Raw genomic sequence first — 15,316 nt, forward strand, 5'->3', positions numbered from 1 at the left:
CATGTAAATAATAAGTCAAAGAGAGCTAACATAGAGACAGTTCAACAAAGACTTAAATAACTTATTCATTCTAATAGGTCTTCCACTGTTTGTTTTATTTTTACCTAACACTGTAATATGCTGCTGTAATGAGTGCAAAGTAAAAATACAATCAATAAAATCAGGTGTATTTCAACCAGCCCCATTTAATTTTCCTAGACCAAATGAACTTCAGGTAAAATTCTGCTGAACATACAATGATGTTTTCTGAGAGAGAGCTTCAGTCTCAACCTGCTGACTGCATGTGCTGCATCAGTCAGTAATCGGTCATCTGTCGTACTCTCATCTGTCTCTGCCTGATTCAGCTGGACACCATGTTTCCTCCTTTCTGTCTGCTCCCTCTCCTGTTCTTTAATGCTGAATCCAACCACTGAACTTGATCTGTTGACTTGGCTGTGTTCCTGTCAGCTGTCCTGAGCTACAATTCATCAATTCAATCACAGCAACCACAAAGACTTTGGTCCAGTTCAACACAGTTTAATGTGTTCCAACTTCCTGCTTTGGATTCACTTAAGGGTTTGGGGATTGTTCCAAGTAGTGGAAGAGTACTTTGAGAACCATTTCAAGATATTAAAATGATATAAGTAATAAACGTAATGCTCATAATCCAAAAAAATTATGGCAGGTTTAAAATGTATGTATATATAAAAAAATATTTGCAACAGTCCAGTGCTCAAAGTAAACAATTTGCAACATTCTGGTAAAAAAAATCTGCTCTGAGCAATTGTGAAACCACAATTGACCCACATGTGACATGGCACGGTTCTGCATGTAGTAGGTAGATGGAGACACTGATAATGGAGGTGGTGGCAAAAAAAATACCAACAGTAGTAACTTATTAATAGGCTAGCTAGCTATCTTTAATGACAAAGAATCTGATGTTGCTTGATCCAAATCTTTCTTACACTACAGTATCAGTAAGGAACCTTAGCTCCAACACTGCTTGGTGTATGTGTACCTGCTCAGCTCAGCCTCAAGGCGGTGCAGTTTTTCCGTGAGAGTTTTTCGTTCAGCTCTCAGACTATCACAGTCCTGCTGCAAACACACACACCGCTGCTGCAACGCTACACACTCCACTGAGAGAGAGAGAGAAAATGTAAAGTTATATTCAGTCCTAACTAAAACATAATTTCCAGCATTAACACACATACAGCTCTCACCTTGCAGCTGGCTGGCATTGTTCTGCTGCTGTTGCTGCTGTGTGAAAGCCTCCTGCAACCGGCTGATCTCCTCCTCATACTTGGCAGCTGTGCTCCTCCAGTGCTCCAGCTCGGAGCGCACGCTGCCCAGGTCTGCCTGGAGGGCGGCGATCTCGCGCTCCCTCTCTGTCGTGGCTGCCTCCATGGCATGGCGCAGCACGAGAATCTGGGAGCAGAAATGCAATTATTCCTTGTCACATGTAGGGAATTTACTGTATTTGAACTGGATGTGTTGTCTATAGAGATGAGTTAATGGTAGAAAGGAAGGTGTCAGATGAAGTGAGAAGTAAGTAGTGAGGTTGAAAGATTTGAAAGAAATCTAAGAATTAGATTAGAGTCAGACAGGTGTCAGGAGGAGTCAGGAAAGGAGACTCAAAATAACTGGTGAAGGGGTTACCTCCTCCTGTGCAGAGTAGAGCTCCTCCCTGGTGCTGCAGATGGTGCTCTCCCTCTGCTCCCTCAGTGCCTCCATGTCAGCCTGCAGCTTCCCAAGCTGAGCTGAATACACAAAGAGTGGTGAGATGATGTTAGATCACAACATATCCCAACCTGTAGTTTCAGGTTGTTTGTGTACTTACTTTGCAGGTACTGAATCTGTTTGGTTGACTCCTCAGTCAGCTGAGAGTTACTCCTCCTCTCCTCCTCAAGCAGAGCTACAGACAGAGGATTGACATTTTAGGAGCCAAATTTACCAATACTAGATAACTAGAAGAAATATAATTTAGTCACCATTTACACAATAGTTTGGTAATTAGTCTGGTTATTTTAGTTACCTTGTAGCTCCAGACATTTCTGCTTGCCAGTGTTGGCTAATTCCTGGGCCTCCAGAAGCTCTCTGTGGAGATGGTGGATGACCTGCTCTGTGTCCCCAGGCTCTAGACCAGCCCGATGTAACTCCGCTACACAGACACACAGACACACAGACAACTTGTTGATATTTTAACTTTAACAAGAAATCACAACACATATAATGACCATGTTAGACTCTAAAAACAGATCTGCTGCTATTAACATATACTGGACTGATTTAGTTAACTGAATATATACTGCATCTTGGCCTTGGCTTATAAACTCAGTTTATGGTCTGTTAGAGCAGCATAGAACAGAAGCACAAAGCAGAGATCAGTTGCCATGGTTACCTTTGAGTAGAGCTACTCTGTTCTGTGGTTCATTCAGCTCCTGGTCATCCATGTTGCCATCTGAAAACAGAAAAAATCCTGTGACTGAGTAAAGTTGAAATACAACAAGTCTGCCAGATATACCAATACAATGATACAAATATTTAGATTATATATATAAAAAAAACAAAGAGTAAAGGAATAACAGGATTTAAATACCATGCACATGATTTTATTGAATTCATTACCTTGTTAACGTTCTAAGCAGAAAATGAACTTTGTGGATTTTACCACTATTGTGCAAATCAAACTGAAAAAAAACTAAAACTGATGAATGGCAACCAATCAAAACTTCCACCAGAAAAACTGTGGTAAAACAAAAACTGTGTTTTACTGACCTGATGTGTCGTCACTGCTGCGGTCTTTACTGGGACTCAGTGTGTCTGACATGTCACCAGCATCCATCTGACTCCCTGTGGACAGAGCCGCACACACAGGCACACACAGGCACACACAGGCACACACAGGCACACACAGGCACACACAGGCACACACAGGCACACACAGGCACACACAGGCACACACAGGCACACACAGGCACACACAGGCACACGGGTTACCCAGAATGGAGAGACTAAACCACTGACAAAAACATAATAAATTGTATTTTGAAAAAGGTAAGGGTAGGGATATAGATTAGGGTTGCAAATTTAAAGTACAGAAATAGTGTATTCATTTTTAGAACATGCACTTTTGTCACAGCTGCACAGTGGTTGGAATGTATTGTGTGTCCACTGAGAACCAAAAAAAGCCGGTCAACATCAATACAAAGGCACAAAGGGTCACAGGTCAGAAGTCACTGTAGTAGCAACTCAGCAGTTTTACTTTTTGTAACAACTACTTCACATTAAAGACAGTGGATGTAACACAATTTTATCAGCTCACATACGCCAAACATGGCTTCAGTCAGTAATGAATCACAGTTTATAATTCTGCTGTATGCTGTTCAGCAGCGGGCTCCAGTTTTGTCAAATACACATGCATGTGTGTGCTTGCACAAGCCCAATTCTACTACCTTTGAGTCGATCAGGGCTGGCCAGGATGTCGTCTTTTGCAGTCTGGTTGTTTTGTAAGTGTGCGTCCATCACTTCTACAAAACAAACAATAAGAAATAAATTCCGAGTTTGCATATGTCAGTGACTACAGAATATAATTCTATTATAATGCTAATCTCTAATTAAAATCAGATGACTATTCTCAGTTTGTAGTTTAACTTACCATCAAAATTGGCCAGTTTGTGGATTGAAGAACTTACAGTCTCCTTTAGCTGTTTGACAGCTGCAGAAAAAAAGAAAAAACAAACAAACAGGAATCATCAATCAATTAATCATTGAATATTAAAACCTCGCAAATGTCCACCTTAACAGCAGTTTACAAGAACACAAACGCAGTCGTAAGTCAGTTGGATTAGTGGCTGATTAGTACTAATGTTAAATGTAAAAAAGGGTTTCACTTCACTTGAGTTCCAAAGGTTGTACAGATGTGTTACCGGTATATCACTTCACCACCCCTGAATGTTAAAAGAATCAATTGCTGTTGTGTTATAACCTTTGGAGCTAACATATCGATAGGGAAAGGACAGGTTGGGTGATCAATAACATTACTAGAATATGTGAATGTAGATGTATCCAGTAAACAGGCTATTGTCACTTCAGTCACTTCTTTGATATCTACTTGTCTTTTCATATCCTACAAGCAAACTTTATGAGCTCAGCTGTTACTAGCTGCTCCAACGGTAAATCTCAACTTGGAGACAATTTAATTTTCCCTGATCTCAAGAAATATCCTGTGCTGAAAGTCATTCACTCTGTACGTACAAGTTACTGTATAAAAAACACTTATCATCAGCAAACGGGGATCTCGTCAAGAAGTAGTAACATGGGCAGTCAAATGTTTTCATTCACAAGCTACTAACAAAGTAGGAGTGCGAGTTGTAACATGAAGAGTGCACCTAATTACCTGAAGAACAAATTATTCAAATGTGAGGTGATCAGATGAGAAGCAAAAAAAAATCAGTTTGAACAACAGAAAGATGTAAATTTATCCAGAGAAAAGCTAAAGGAAGCATGCAGAGAAGAAAAAAAGATGTTCCAACTGCTTAAAGAAATGCATCAGACTCCCATCAAATAGTGGACCACAGTTATGCTCAACTGATAAACAACAATCTAAAAAGTAGACATCTCTTTCTAAAAGCAGACCTCTGGTTTCTTAAGCAAACACTGACTTCAAGGAGTTTCAGGTTTAGAGCACTGATAATTACATCTGTGGATTAAATTTCAGAAGAAAATCCTGAATTATCTTCTAAAAACTAAGGTAAGACAATTTACCAACAATATAACAGAGAAACATTTCAAAAAACACCACAAGTTAGTTTCCTGCTTGACAACAAACCTGTTGTGTAAGAATGTAAAAGTGGTTTTGTGTGTATATATAAAAAAATGCGATAGAAGATGCTCTTCAGCAGCCTATCTAACTGTTTGAAAAACAACTATCCCTTCCTTCCATCACGGATCTTGTTGTAGTTTAATCACAATTTATGAATGGAGGAGGATACCTCCTGAGAGAGTTTTCAACCAGGAGAAAAAGATGTTATGATGCTGAGAAGTAATTAAATTTATACACTGTGTACAGCAGGAATGGATGTTTGTACTCACACGGACACTCAATCAACTGTTGGATTCTAGTCGAGTCTCCTCCGCTGTTGTTAATATGACAGTTGTCTGATAGAAACACAGAGAACTGACGTTACTATGACGACTATCAGAGTGGAGTTGGGTATATATACCTTAGAATCTATTGATTCTGCTTATCAATGCCAGGATGGATCAGGCTCTGTGTTTGACTTTATATGAAGCCAAGCATGGCAGCAAATGATCACTTTGAGTGATTAGTAAAATAAAATAATAAATGTTTATTAGTACATTCTGAGTATACTGAAAAAGGAAAAAAAATCTGCATTAAATAAGCAGAATCAAAAACCGTGGGCAGCACTTGGTTGCTACAACTTTGGAACAGGCTCTGCTCTCAATACCCAACTCTGTTTGAGAGAAGATGAGGACGGCCGAAGACAGAAATCATGACAGAAAAAGGACGGACAGATACAAACGGGTAAAAAGCATGAAAGAACTAACGATCTGCGGAAAGACAAGGACTACAAGGACAGATAGATGCTCAATAAACAGACAGCCACGTATATATACATAGAGAGAGAGATGGAATTTTCAGACAGTGTCGTTCTGGACAGATAACACTGTACGTCAGAAAGAATGTGCACAGGCAGACAGCTGACAGACAGGCTTCAATCTCAACGTTTTAGGTGGGACATCGTACCCAAAAATGCTAAATAAAGACCCAGCTGTCTAAAGTCACATACACCGCAACAATAGTAATACCCAACTAACGTTTCAATCTATTTTTCTTCTCCGCAACACCAAAATTCGAGTAAAGAGTTTAAAGTGTAAAGATTAAACTTGGAAAAAAGCTGATCCCATCTCTATCCAACCTCAAATGAAAGAAGAAAAAGAAACATATGTTTACAAGAAACTATAACACTTCTGGCGTGACACACAATACAAAAGGTCTGCAATGGACAACATATGAGAATTACTGAAGTGCTACAAATGCTAGTCCCCAACACCATCTATAACGAAGGACAGTTAGATCCAAACTGCAAAAACTAAAAAAATGCCAAATTAACCCTACCTATATAAGTAAAAATAACGTGATTGTGAGAAGGTAATTTCTTAAGTATAATCCAGGATGGTAATATGAAATAAGTGTGTTCTGCTGCTGAATAACAGTACAATTAAAGTATAAACTCTACTTAACACAACCCCTAACCGTTTTTGAGCATTTTCGTTCCATTGTAGGCTCTGTCACCAATGCCATATAAAATCCTACACATCTATGGCTTACTAACTACACTCTGGGTGGAAGATTATTTTTGCTCAGCATAATGTTGTCAGTGCAAAGAGTTTTTGGCTTATTTTTAATTGAGACATGTTGATTAAAGTGATTGTGATGTGATATTATGGTTTTTGGCTTTCTATGAATTGATATATGATCATGCAAAATCTTCCCTGTATGTGATGAAACTGTTTATTATTATGATAATCAAACTAACTACCATCAGCATCTTCATCGTCACCAACTGCACCATCATCAGTGTCTGTATCCTCTTCATCCTCGGCTTCCTGCTGGCTCTCAGGTGTCTGCGGGCTGTGTTTGTCCTCCACAGGCTCCTCTACTGGTCCATAGGAGACAATGTCCACATCTGTCATGTGACCAGATCAGATATATATACGATTTTGTCTACATTCCAGCAGCCAGACACATGTTGAAAAAAGAGACTGAATGATGGCAGGATTCCTTCACAAAGTGGATACTGTGCAAAGTGCGCAGTGAGACAGTCGCCTTCAGCATTCATAGTCAGTGACGCCATTCAATCACCAGAAGTCAATCAGTGATGAGGAGCTTCTTTCCCCCAGAAGAAGAGAAACTGGCCAGTAGACAGTTTGGAAACCCCAAAACAACCCAGATTATCCAACAAGCCCCATTTAGACCAGAGAGAGCACCACCATGTCCTCAAGACAACCCACCTCTGAAACTAACACACCGAGTGGTTACACAAACCATATTGTCTATGAAAGAACCCAAAGCCTTGTACAGCCTGACCTTAGCACACAGGGGCATTATTTTGGCACAGTTACCACAGGTGAAACGCCAGGTCAAGTAATACAGTTTAAAAGCTACCACTTTTCCTCATTGACTTAAGATAGTGAATTTGTAAAAGCTTTGATGAGAAATGTAGCCATTGAGTCAAGGAACATGCAAGCCTGACAAATGTATCCTGGGATACCATTTCCTGAATTTCTCCTCAGGGATCAATAAAGTATCTATCTATCTACCATCTTTAAACACCTGTTTGTACATCTAATGTATAGCCAGCTGTACTGTTATTCAGAGTGTGTCCTTACAAATGATTACAGTACTTTAAATACTGTAGCTGTTCACTAAGAAATGTGACTTTTCAATAAGCAGTTTGCTGGATGATGGTAATTGTGTCTCACTGTACCGTTGATCTGAGTGTACTATTTATTACGAATGCTCTTAAAATATTACAGTAAGCATATAAGCCTAAAAAAGTGTATCATCTATATTGCTCTATATTATAATGTAATGTTAGATTAGATTAGATTATAAATCCTTTTCAGACATTTGAAAACGTATACTTGGATGAATGAATCGATGTATTATGAGTACCAGTAGCAGACTTGTTTCGAGTTAAACATTGACTGTGTTGAGGTTTACCAAAAAGAAAGACAACGAACTCGGAATTGTAATCTTGATAAAAATGTACTGAGGGTTCAAATATCTTAACATTACATGTCCCTCTAGGCAACCAGAGGACACCTGAATCCCAGAGAACACACCACCACCACCGACACGAAAACAAAAGACCAACAGCCAGATTTCCACTGTGACAGACAAGCAAGACAGATGAAAATGAGAGTGGCGAGAGCAGCAAGCAACAGGAAGTGAACATGGACGCCATGCAGGAATTTGTCATGCATTATTAGTGCAGAATGAGAACATGAAGTTAGCGGCAGACACAACGACGCAGAGATGAGACCTGTGGACTCACCCAGACTGTTGTTCTCTTTAATGCTTTTCTCTTGTAGCTGTTCTAACCGCACTGTAAACAACAACAACAGCAGAAAGAAGTGTTGACTGACAGGAAGTCCCAGCCGAGTGTCACGATTGGATGACCGGGTAGTTCAAGCAATTGGCTTGGTTGTTAAAAGTTAGATCAGGGCTATGTGTGTATTACTCATGTTGTGGGGACCTAAATTAGTTACACAGATAGACAAAAAGCAGGTGGGCGTTAGGTGAACACCTACAGTTTAGAACTATTAATTTTTTATGGTTAAAGGTTTATTTATTAAGCCAAGTAGTGGTCATCATTAGGTTAAGTGAAGTCCCCAAGTAAAAACGCAAGTCAATGTACTGAGAGCATGTGTGTGGATGTGTGTACCCTGCAGGGCAGCAAGCCTCTCATTGGTGAAGTCGTTGTCAGCCTGCAGAGCTTCAATGCGAGCCTGGAGAACCTGCTCCTTCTCCTCCATCTCCTCAATCCGCAACTCCAATTCTCTCTTCTCTGCTGCTCCTCTCTGAGTGAGCTCCTCCTGCCGGCCCTCTGCTGTCTGGAGGACAGGATCGGGAGGGAAACAAGGAATAATGAGGAGAGCGAAATGAACAGAGGATAACAAAAGATTAAAAAAACAGAGATGAAGAGAGAGAAAGAAACTAGTCTATGAAAATATTTTGCTTCCTATAATTTATAAAATACATTTAGTCAACAAACTACCGTATTCCGGATTATAAATCACACTTTTTTTTTCATCCTTTGGCTGGGTATGCGACCTATACTCTGTGCGGTGAAGCTAATCATTTCTCCGCGTGAGAACTTGTTGAAATGTGTGTGTCTCACTCTCAGTTAAGCGAAATTCAGGAGGCAACGTTACGCTAAAAATGTAGTGATTTACGCTGGCCCACTGGTGCGACTAATACTCCAGTGCGACTTATCTATGTTTTTTTCTTCTTCATTACGCAATTTTTGGCTGGTGCGTCTTATACTCCGGTGCGACCTATAGTCTGGAAAATACGGTAATTACACCATTTACATTTAGAGTCCCTGTGTCTATATGGGTACCTTAATTTTGTCAGTGAGCTCTTTGATTTCATTGACGGCAGCGTTGTACTTGTTGGCGAGCTCCCTGAGCTCCTCCTGTCCCCTCTCAGCCATCTCCTTTAGGTGGGTGCACTCGTCTTCTGTGTTACTGAGTGAACGCTGTAGGCAACACAAAAATGTTTCACAGAGACGCAAGCAACAAATTACCCTTAAAATGACAGATAGTGCACCATACCTCCACCTCCGACAGCTTCCTGACCACCTCGATCTTCTCCTGCAGGACTCTCCTCAAAGACTCCTTTGCTGTCGTCTCATAGTTGTGTTTGTCCTCTTGAAGAGCCAGGAGCTCCTTTCGGATTCCCTCCTCTGTCTGGGACTGTAAGAAAATGACCATTTTAAAATATTAATTGCAAAATAATTTTTTTATCATGATGCATTCTGACTGTATGCGAGTGTGTGCATTACCTTAGAGTGAGCCTGTAACTGACTGCCCATCACCTCCAGTCTGGAGAGCAGTCGGTCCTCATCAATCAGAGCCTGGTGGAGACACACAGTTTACTCCTTTTCTGAGGTCTACTGGCTTGCTTCATAGACACTGTTAATCTACAAGCCTATTACGTTTTTTAGGACCTAGAGGACGACCCACTGAATTTGTTCATCTTATGACATTTCCTACCTGCCAGCTGCTCTCTGAGGCCTCCTGGGTGGTAGCTAACAGACGTTGTAGAGTGGCTAACTTCTGCTCCAACATCTGCTCTCTGTGTAAGGCCTCCTAGAGAAAGAGGGGTAGAGAGGGAGGTGATCAATGACTTAAACAAACAAATGATTGTTTACAATAAAACAAAAGCAAAAGGATCTTTTTTTTGGTGAGGAAAACATGCTTTTTACAATCCTGAACACTCATCATTCACTACAAAATAATCTTGCACCTCTATCAAAACAGAACAATCATGGCTAGAGTAGAAGAGAGAAACAAACTGCTTTTCATCAAATGCTGTAGTGTCTGCAGAAATAGCTAATAAAAGTCAGACACCCCATATGTGCCTATGCTTTCCATTGTTTTCAGTGTAGCTCCAGCAAATGAACAGTAGGTGTCAGTGCATTACCTGTAGATACTGGGAAAGTTGGAACAGTTCCTGAGAATACATACTGGGAGTGTTGGCGGCAACCTACAAAACACAAAAACACACATAAACTCAAATATTCAAGGTGGACACATGGTGTAAAGCTAGAACAGCTAGAGCATGAACACAGACACATCTACTGTTCATTCAACAATGGTTCCTACACACAACTGAAAGTTGGGTGGTAGCTCTGGTGCTTCAAATATCTAACACCTAATGGTGCTCCAAATGGAAAATGGAAAGTACAGTATGTATATCATGGCCAGTAGCATGTGCATGAGTACTCCAGACTTGGATCCTGATTAACACACACACGATCAGGCAATCAGCTAATTTGCACCTTCAGTTAATGTGTCAACGTGCATATGTGTGTGTCTTTTGAGACCTAGGAGCACTGAGGATCGAGCTTTAGGACACTTAATTATGTTAGAGAAGTGGTACAAATCTAATCACAGCTCCTCACACTCTGGCTCACATTCCTCAGACAGGTTACAATGAGGCCCTGCTCTTCACACTACAGAGGAGGGCAAGGCAGCAGTGTTAAAACTGTAATGGTGAGACAAGCAGCCTTACAGTGATAAGAAAAAAAAAACAATAAAATATTTATGTGCTATAACCTGAGTGGGGTTTGCTTAGCAGGATTCATTTGAGTATTACAGCAGATAGCACAATATGTGAGTAAACTGCTATACTATTGTGAAATTTGTGTAAACTCCATCAGCACCGATAGCCAGCAGCTCTATGCCAATTGCCTCAAATCACTGTGCAAGGCTGACTCAGGATTTTACAGAAAGTTGGGCATAAATACAAACCATAAATCAACAGAGTACATAAAAGGTAGGGACACTTAGAAACGTAATTATAATCTTTCAAGCGTTCTCTGCTGGGAAAGTGTGGCAATATTTTATTACCAGGCAACGTTTTATTAACATGAAGGTCTCTTCTCGATCTACAAAAAAAATCCTTTTTTTTTTTTATTTCAAAGAACTGCACAACCAAGGACAACATTAAGTGACATCACCAAAAAATAGGGTAATTTTCCTGTTTTACACCCCTGAGTCTAAAGGATGCATAAAAGTCTAATTGATCCAAAAGACTGATTTTTGGAAGATCTGATCAGTATTTTCCCAATTTTGCAACTCAGTTAATGAATAAGGTTTGTAGTGTTGACAGTATCATAAAAATTACAGCACATCAGTGTCTTTAATAAATTATGCAGTGAAAACACTAGTTCTTGCAGTTAAAATGTGCCGCCTTTTATCTGAAGTTTGGTTGAGAATTTACACTTTAACATGGCAACAGGCAATAAAAGCCCATTTTGTATTAGCTAGAAACAGGTACTGGCTGTGCACCACATAATAAATTTAAAAAAAAAATACACCGGTAATTACAAAATTGTGACATACTAACAAATAGCTTCAGGTTTTTTGAGCCTTAACATTCAACAGTGGCTGAAAAGAAAGACAGTAACTGCTGCTGAAGATCCTAGCTGGCAAGATAAGGTGAGTGGTACCAGTTAGCAGTTTAGACTTTCACCTGTGAATCCTTCAGTCATTTTAGCTTAAGAAATCCAAACCAAGCTCTTGCCAAAAAATGTTCTATGGTTTGTGGTCCTTGTTTTAGCTCTAACATGTGAGCAGATGAGTGCTGATCTAAACAGAAAAATTATTCAGTTTATAAACGTTATGTATAAATGTTATTGATCCTACCTTTGATTGGGGATACATTTTTTCCTACAGAAGCCATGTTTTAGACTTTTCAGACCTTCAGCTGAAGCCATTATGACTCAGACATGTGAGGTCAGTTATTCTCCATTAACTGTTCTTTTAAACACAAAGAAACCGGATCTCAATCTACAGAGATCACATCTCCTGTGGTGTACAGTATAAGTACCCAGTTTGCGCTAAGAACAGAAAAACAAAATAAACATGAAAACACCTTAAGGCACGAAGGATCTGTAGTGAACACTGGGAAAAAAACTTTGCCTCCTCATCCACATGAAAGATTTCTGTCGTGCCGCAGCACTAACTGGCAGCAAACCCTGCATTCCTCTATCAGCTGACTACTCCACTCTGTGTGTGTGTGTGTGTGTGTATACACTACTTATGTGTGCCAAAACTGCTCTACACACACACACACGCGCACACACTCAGCTGCTCTTCTGAGATGTAGCCCAACAACTTGCACAAGAGACAGGACAACACCACACACAAAACACACACATGCTTCTGTCCTTACCTTGTCTACAGGTAGTGGTAATGGAGCTTGGATGACACTGAAAGAGGAAAATATGAGAGAAAACAGTTGGTCACCATGGAAACAGCAGGGAGTGAGACACAGAGTAACCACGGCGACAGAAGAAAAAAATTGGTAAAGGTCTTGTGACACTAGTTTTTCACTTTTTTTTTTTTATTTAAATACAGAAAAATCTCACCATGATGTCACAGCATGGCAGTCAACTTCACTGTGCCTTTATTCATCACTGCTTTCCATTATCTACTTGTTTACGGTGCTTTTTTTTGTTTTGATGTGTTGATTGTCTAATTTAATTCCTACACTGATTATCAGCTTCATTTATAATGCGTATTGGAGCTTCCAGGGTCCAACACACACACACACACGTAAAACTGACATCCAGTACAACCATCACAGTCTTGAAAAATCTGAAGGCTTTTGCTTTCGTTAGGACAGGATAAATACTTTGGTAGGTGCACACTGACTAAATGGGCTTAAGGCAGAAAGGGCATTTCAAAAAGATAAACACTGCAGTGGCTGTTAAGTGTGTTAAATCGGTGCATCGTGGTTGTTGTGTGGAAGTAAGTGAATGTCAACCAAAGTCAATCATTTAGCCAGACATGGTTTGCTTAAACGTGTACTGAAAATCGGTCATGGAAATGCACTCATATAGAGCGGCCTCAGGGGATGATCCAGACCTGCAGAATGAGAACAAAGCTGGCTTTTGCTAACAAGCATCTAAAATAACATTTATGGAACAATATTGTAGGATATGGTGGGAAGAAATGCTTTAAAGATGAAGGTCAACTAGAACTTACTTAGAAACAGTCAGAGGTCAGGAATGGAAGTAAACTTGACTCTGGGCAAAAGATAACTAGACTCTGTTAATGTGTAACTGACTGGACAGATGGCGACTGCACAAGGAAATAAAACACTCTCACTACAATTCATAATACAAGTAAGTTAATTACACAAACATATTTAATAGACTAAACCGTATCCTTTATTATGGCAAAGGAAATGGTGTCGGATCAGGTATAGATCAGGTATACAAGCCAATACACAAAATCTAGGTATTGGTATCAGACTTATAACCTCATGTTATGAAAATGCTTAGGTATAACCCCTATACTCATCACTTTAGAATATAAACCAATAACTTTAAAAGGACATTTAGCAGCAGTGCGGTTTCTTTGCAGACAGCATCCACAGAGCAACATCATTCATCACAGTAAACACAAGAGACTTGCTGTTCAATCCCAATTTTTCTGCGCTGAGCTAAGCACTTTCATATAAGAGCTCAGCCGCCTTTCAATGCGCTAACCCCAGGTATCTGTGAGGCACTGTCTGCAAGACAGTAGGTACTTTTTTTTTTTCCTTGGACTACTTTTTGCCAATCTCATGTACATTTTTAGTGGCATTCTGGTCTTTTTTTCATGGCCATTTGGTTATTTAGCTATTATTTTGCACCACTTTTTTTGCTTTGCTGCTGGGACTTCCTGAGGGTGTCTCTCATCCTTAATGCCTCCTCCTTGCTGTGTTCCAACAATTTGTTTCGGCTTCATTCATTCAGTAACAGCAGTCTGTCACACTTTAATTTCCATCACTGTGGCAATTACTGTGCATAATGTTGTCTTGTTTATTATGACAGCTAATGGCATTTGTGTCAATCAAACAGCGGGAGGTTCCCAGCTGAATGTTGGACTTTTCCTTTGTCGTTTCATAAATCAAAGAATCCTTTTCTTCAGGAGCTTCAGATAACCTGGACATTGTTGCCGTGTCTCTCAAAGGATGCAGGGCTAATGCGGCAATGAATGGGCTCAGATTCAATGTGTGAAACTGGGACAAACTAGAGTGAGACATAAGGTGACATCCAAAATCCACCAGATCATACTCTCCGCTCAGGTCTGCTTATGCTATGCTACATCAGACACAGCACTTACATTTTTTACCCTTTAATCAATTTTTACTCACTGAGACAGTGTAACTAACTGTAGAGGACCTGCAGATCAGCCAAATATTTGATATTAGTCACATGACTACTACTACTACAAACGTTCGCACAGCCATAATGATGAACAGACGTAGTGAACAATATTAGATACAAGCAGGTATTCATTGTGGGCTTATTTACATACATATCACTTGAGACCATTATAGGAAAAAAAGATGGAGCCCAGTACAGTTGAATATGTAGACAAGTACAGAAGTCTCAGACTTCAGGATGTGGTAAAAAGTGAAGTGAAGTTAAACTTCCACAGCAGGTGTTTACAGCAGGCTCTGTCTGCATCAAGAATCACCCATTTCAGTCAAAGACTGCAGAGACCAGAACTGTTCCAAAATAACACATTTTAAAAAGGCACAACAAAATTTACAGCGTAACATGACCTAAATTCACAGATCCTCAACTATAGCTCACAAGAACATCAAGTCTGCCTACACACACACATAATGTGCAGCAGGCCCACAGAAATCAGTCATCCACATCGGATCTAGCTGAGAGTGATTTTGCATGCAGTCCAGCAGAGACTGATGATGTTCACTTGGCACTAATATTCCTCGTTTTCTTTCTCTCTAGTCTTCTTCTTAACAGTTTGTTTCAGTCCGTTTCACGCAAGTAATAACTTCCATAATGAGACATGATGAAGCATTTATGAAAACGGTACAGTGGGACCCAACCACCTTCCTCTGACAATATACACATAGATGAACCAAGGGTATTTAATTGACACTAATATAAAAGAGTTCTAAAAGTCACACTTAGATTCTAAAACAAATTAATCACGATATGTGGCATTAGTTGTAAAAACCTCCCTATGGCAATTGTATTATCTATTGTTTTGAAGCAGT

General features: G+C 39.9%; 1 protein-coding gene across 11 annotated transcripts in view; it reads right to left on the minus strand.

Annotated features, from left to right (window-relative positions):
• Positions 1-15,316, minus strand: part of slmapa (sarcolemma associated protein a) — a 40,482-nt gene that overhangs the window by 7,592 nt on the left and 17,574 nt on the right. For 4 of the 11 annotated variants that reach the window (XM_028405159.1, XM_028405160.1, XM_028405169.1 and 1 more), the window contains 19 exons: positions 12,470-12,506; positions 10,214-10,276; positions 9,784-9,879; positions 9,573-9,644; positions 9,343-9,483; positions 9,129-9,266; positions 8,451-8,619; positions 8,061-8,111; positions 6,543-6,689; positions 5,071-5,136; positions 3,635-3,694; positions 3,432-3,506; positions 2,755-2,829; positions 2,378-2,437; positions 2,012-2,137; positions 1,817-1,891; positions 1,636-1,736; positions 1,200-1,404; positions 998-1,115 (listed from right to left, as the gene is read on the minus strand). In XM_028405159.1, coding sequence (XP_028260960.1) covers positions 998-1,115; positions 1,200-1,404; positions 1,636-1,736; positions 1,817-1,891; positions 2,012-2,137; positions 2,378-2,437; positions 2,755-2,829; positions 3,432-3,506; positions 3,635-3,694; positions 5,071-5,136; positions 6,543-6,689; positions 8,061-8,111; positions 8,451-8,619; positions 9,129-9,266; positions 9,343-9,483; positions 9,573-9,644; positions 9,784-9,879; positions 10,214-10,276; positions 12,470-12,506 — 1,875 coding nt within the window. The remainder of the gene's footprint in view (positions 1-997; positions 1,116-1,199; positions 1,405-1,635; positions 1,737-1,816; positions 1,892-2,011; positions 2,138-2,377; positions 2,438-2,754; positions 2,830-3,431; positions 3,507-3,634; positions 3,695-5,070; positions 5,137-6,542; positions 6,690-8,060; positions 8,112-8,450; positions 8,620-9,128; positions 9,267-9,342; positions 9,484-9,572; positions 9,645-9,783; positions 9,880-10,213; positions 10,277-12,469; positions 12,507-15,316) is intronic. The other 7 variants (XM_028405170.1, XM_028405166.1, XM_028405162.1 and 4 more) reach the window with 6 other exon arrangements.

Source organism: Parambassis ranga, chromosome 5 (genome assembly GCF_900634625.1).
Source record: "Parambassis ranga chromosome 5, fParRan2.1, whole genome shotgun sequence".
Classification (NCBI taxonomy): Eukaryota; Metazoa; Chordata; class Actinopteri; family Ambassidae; genus Parambassis; species Parambassis ranga.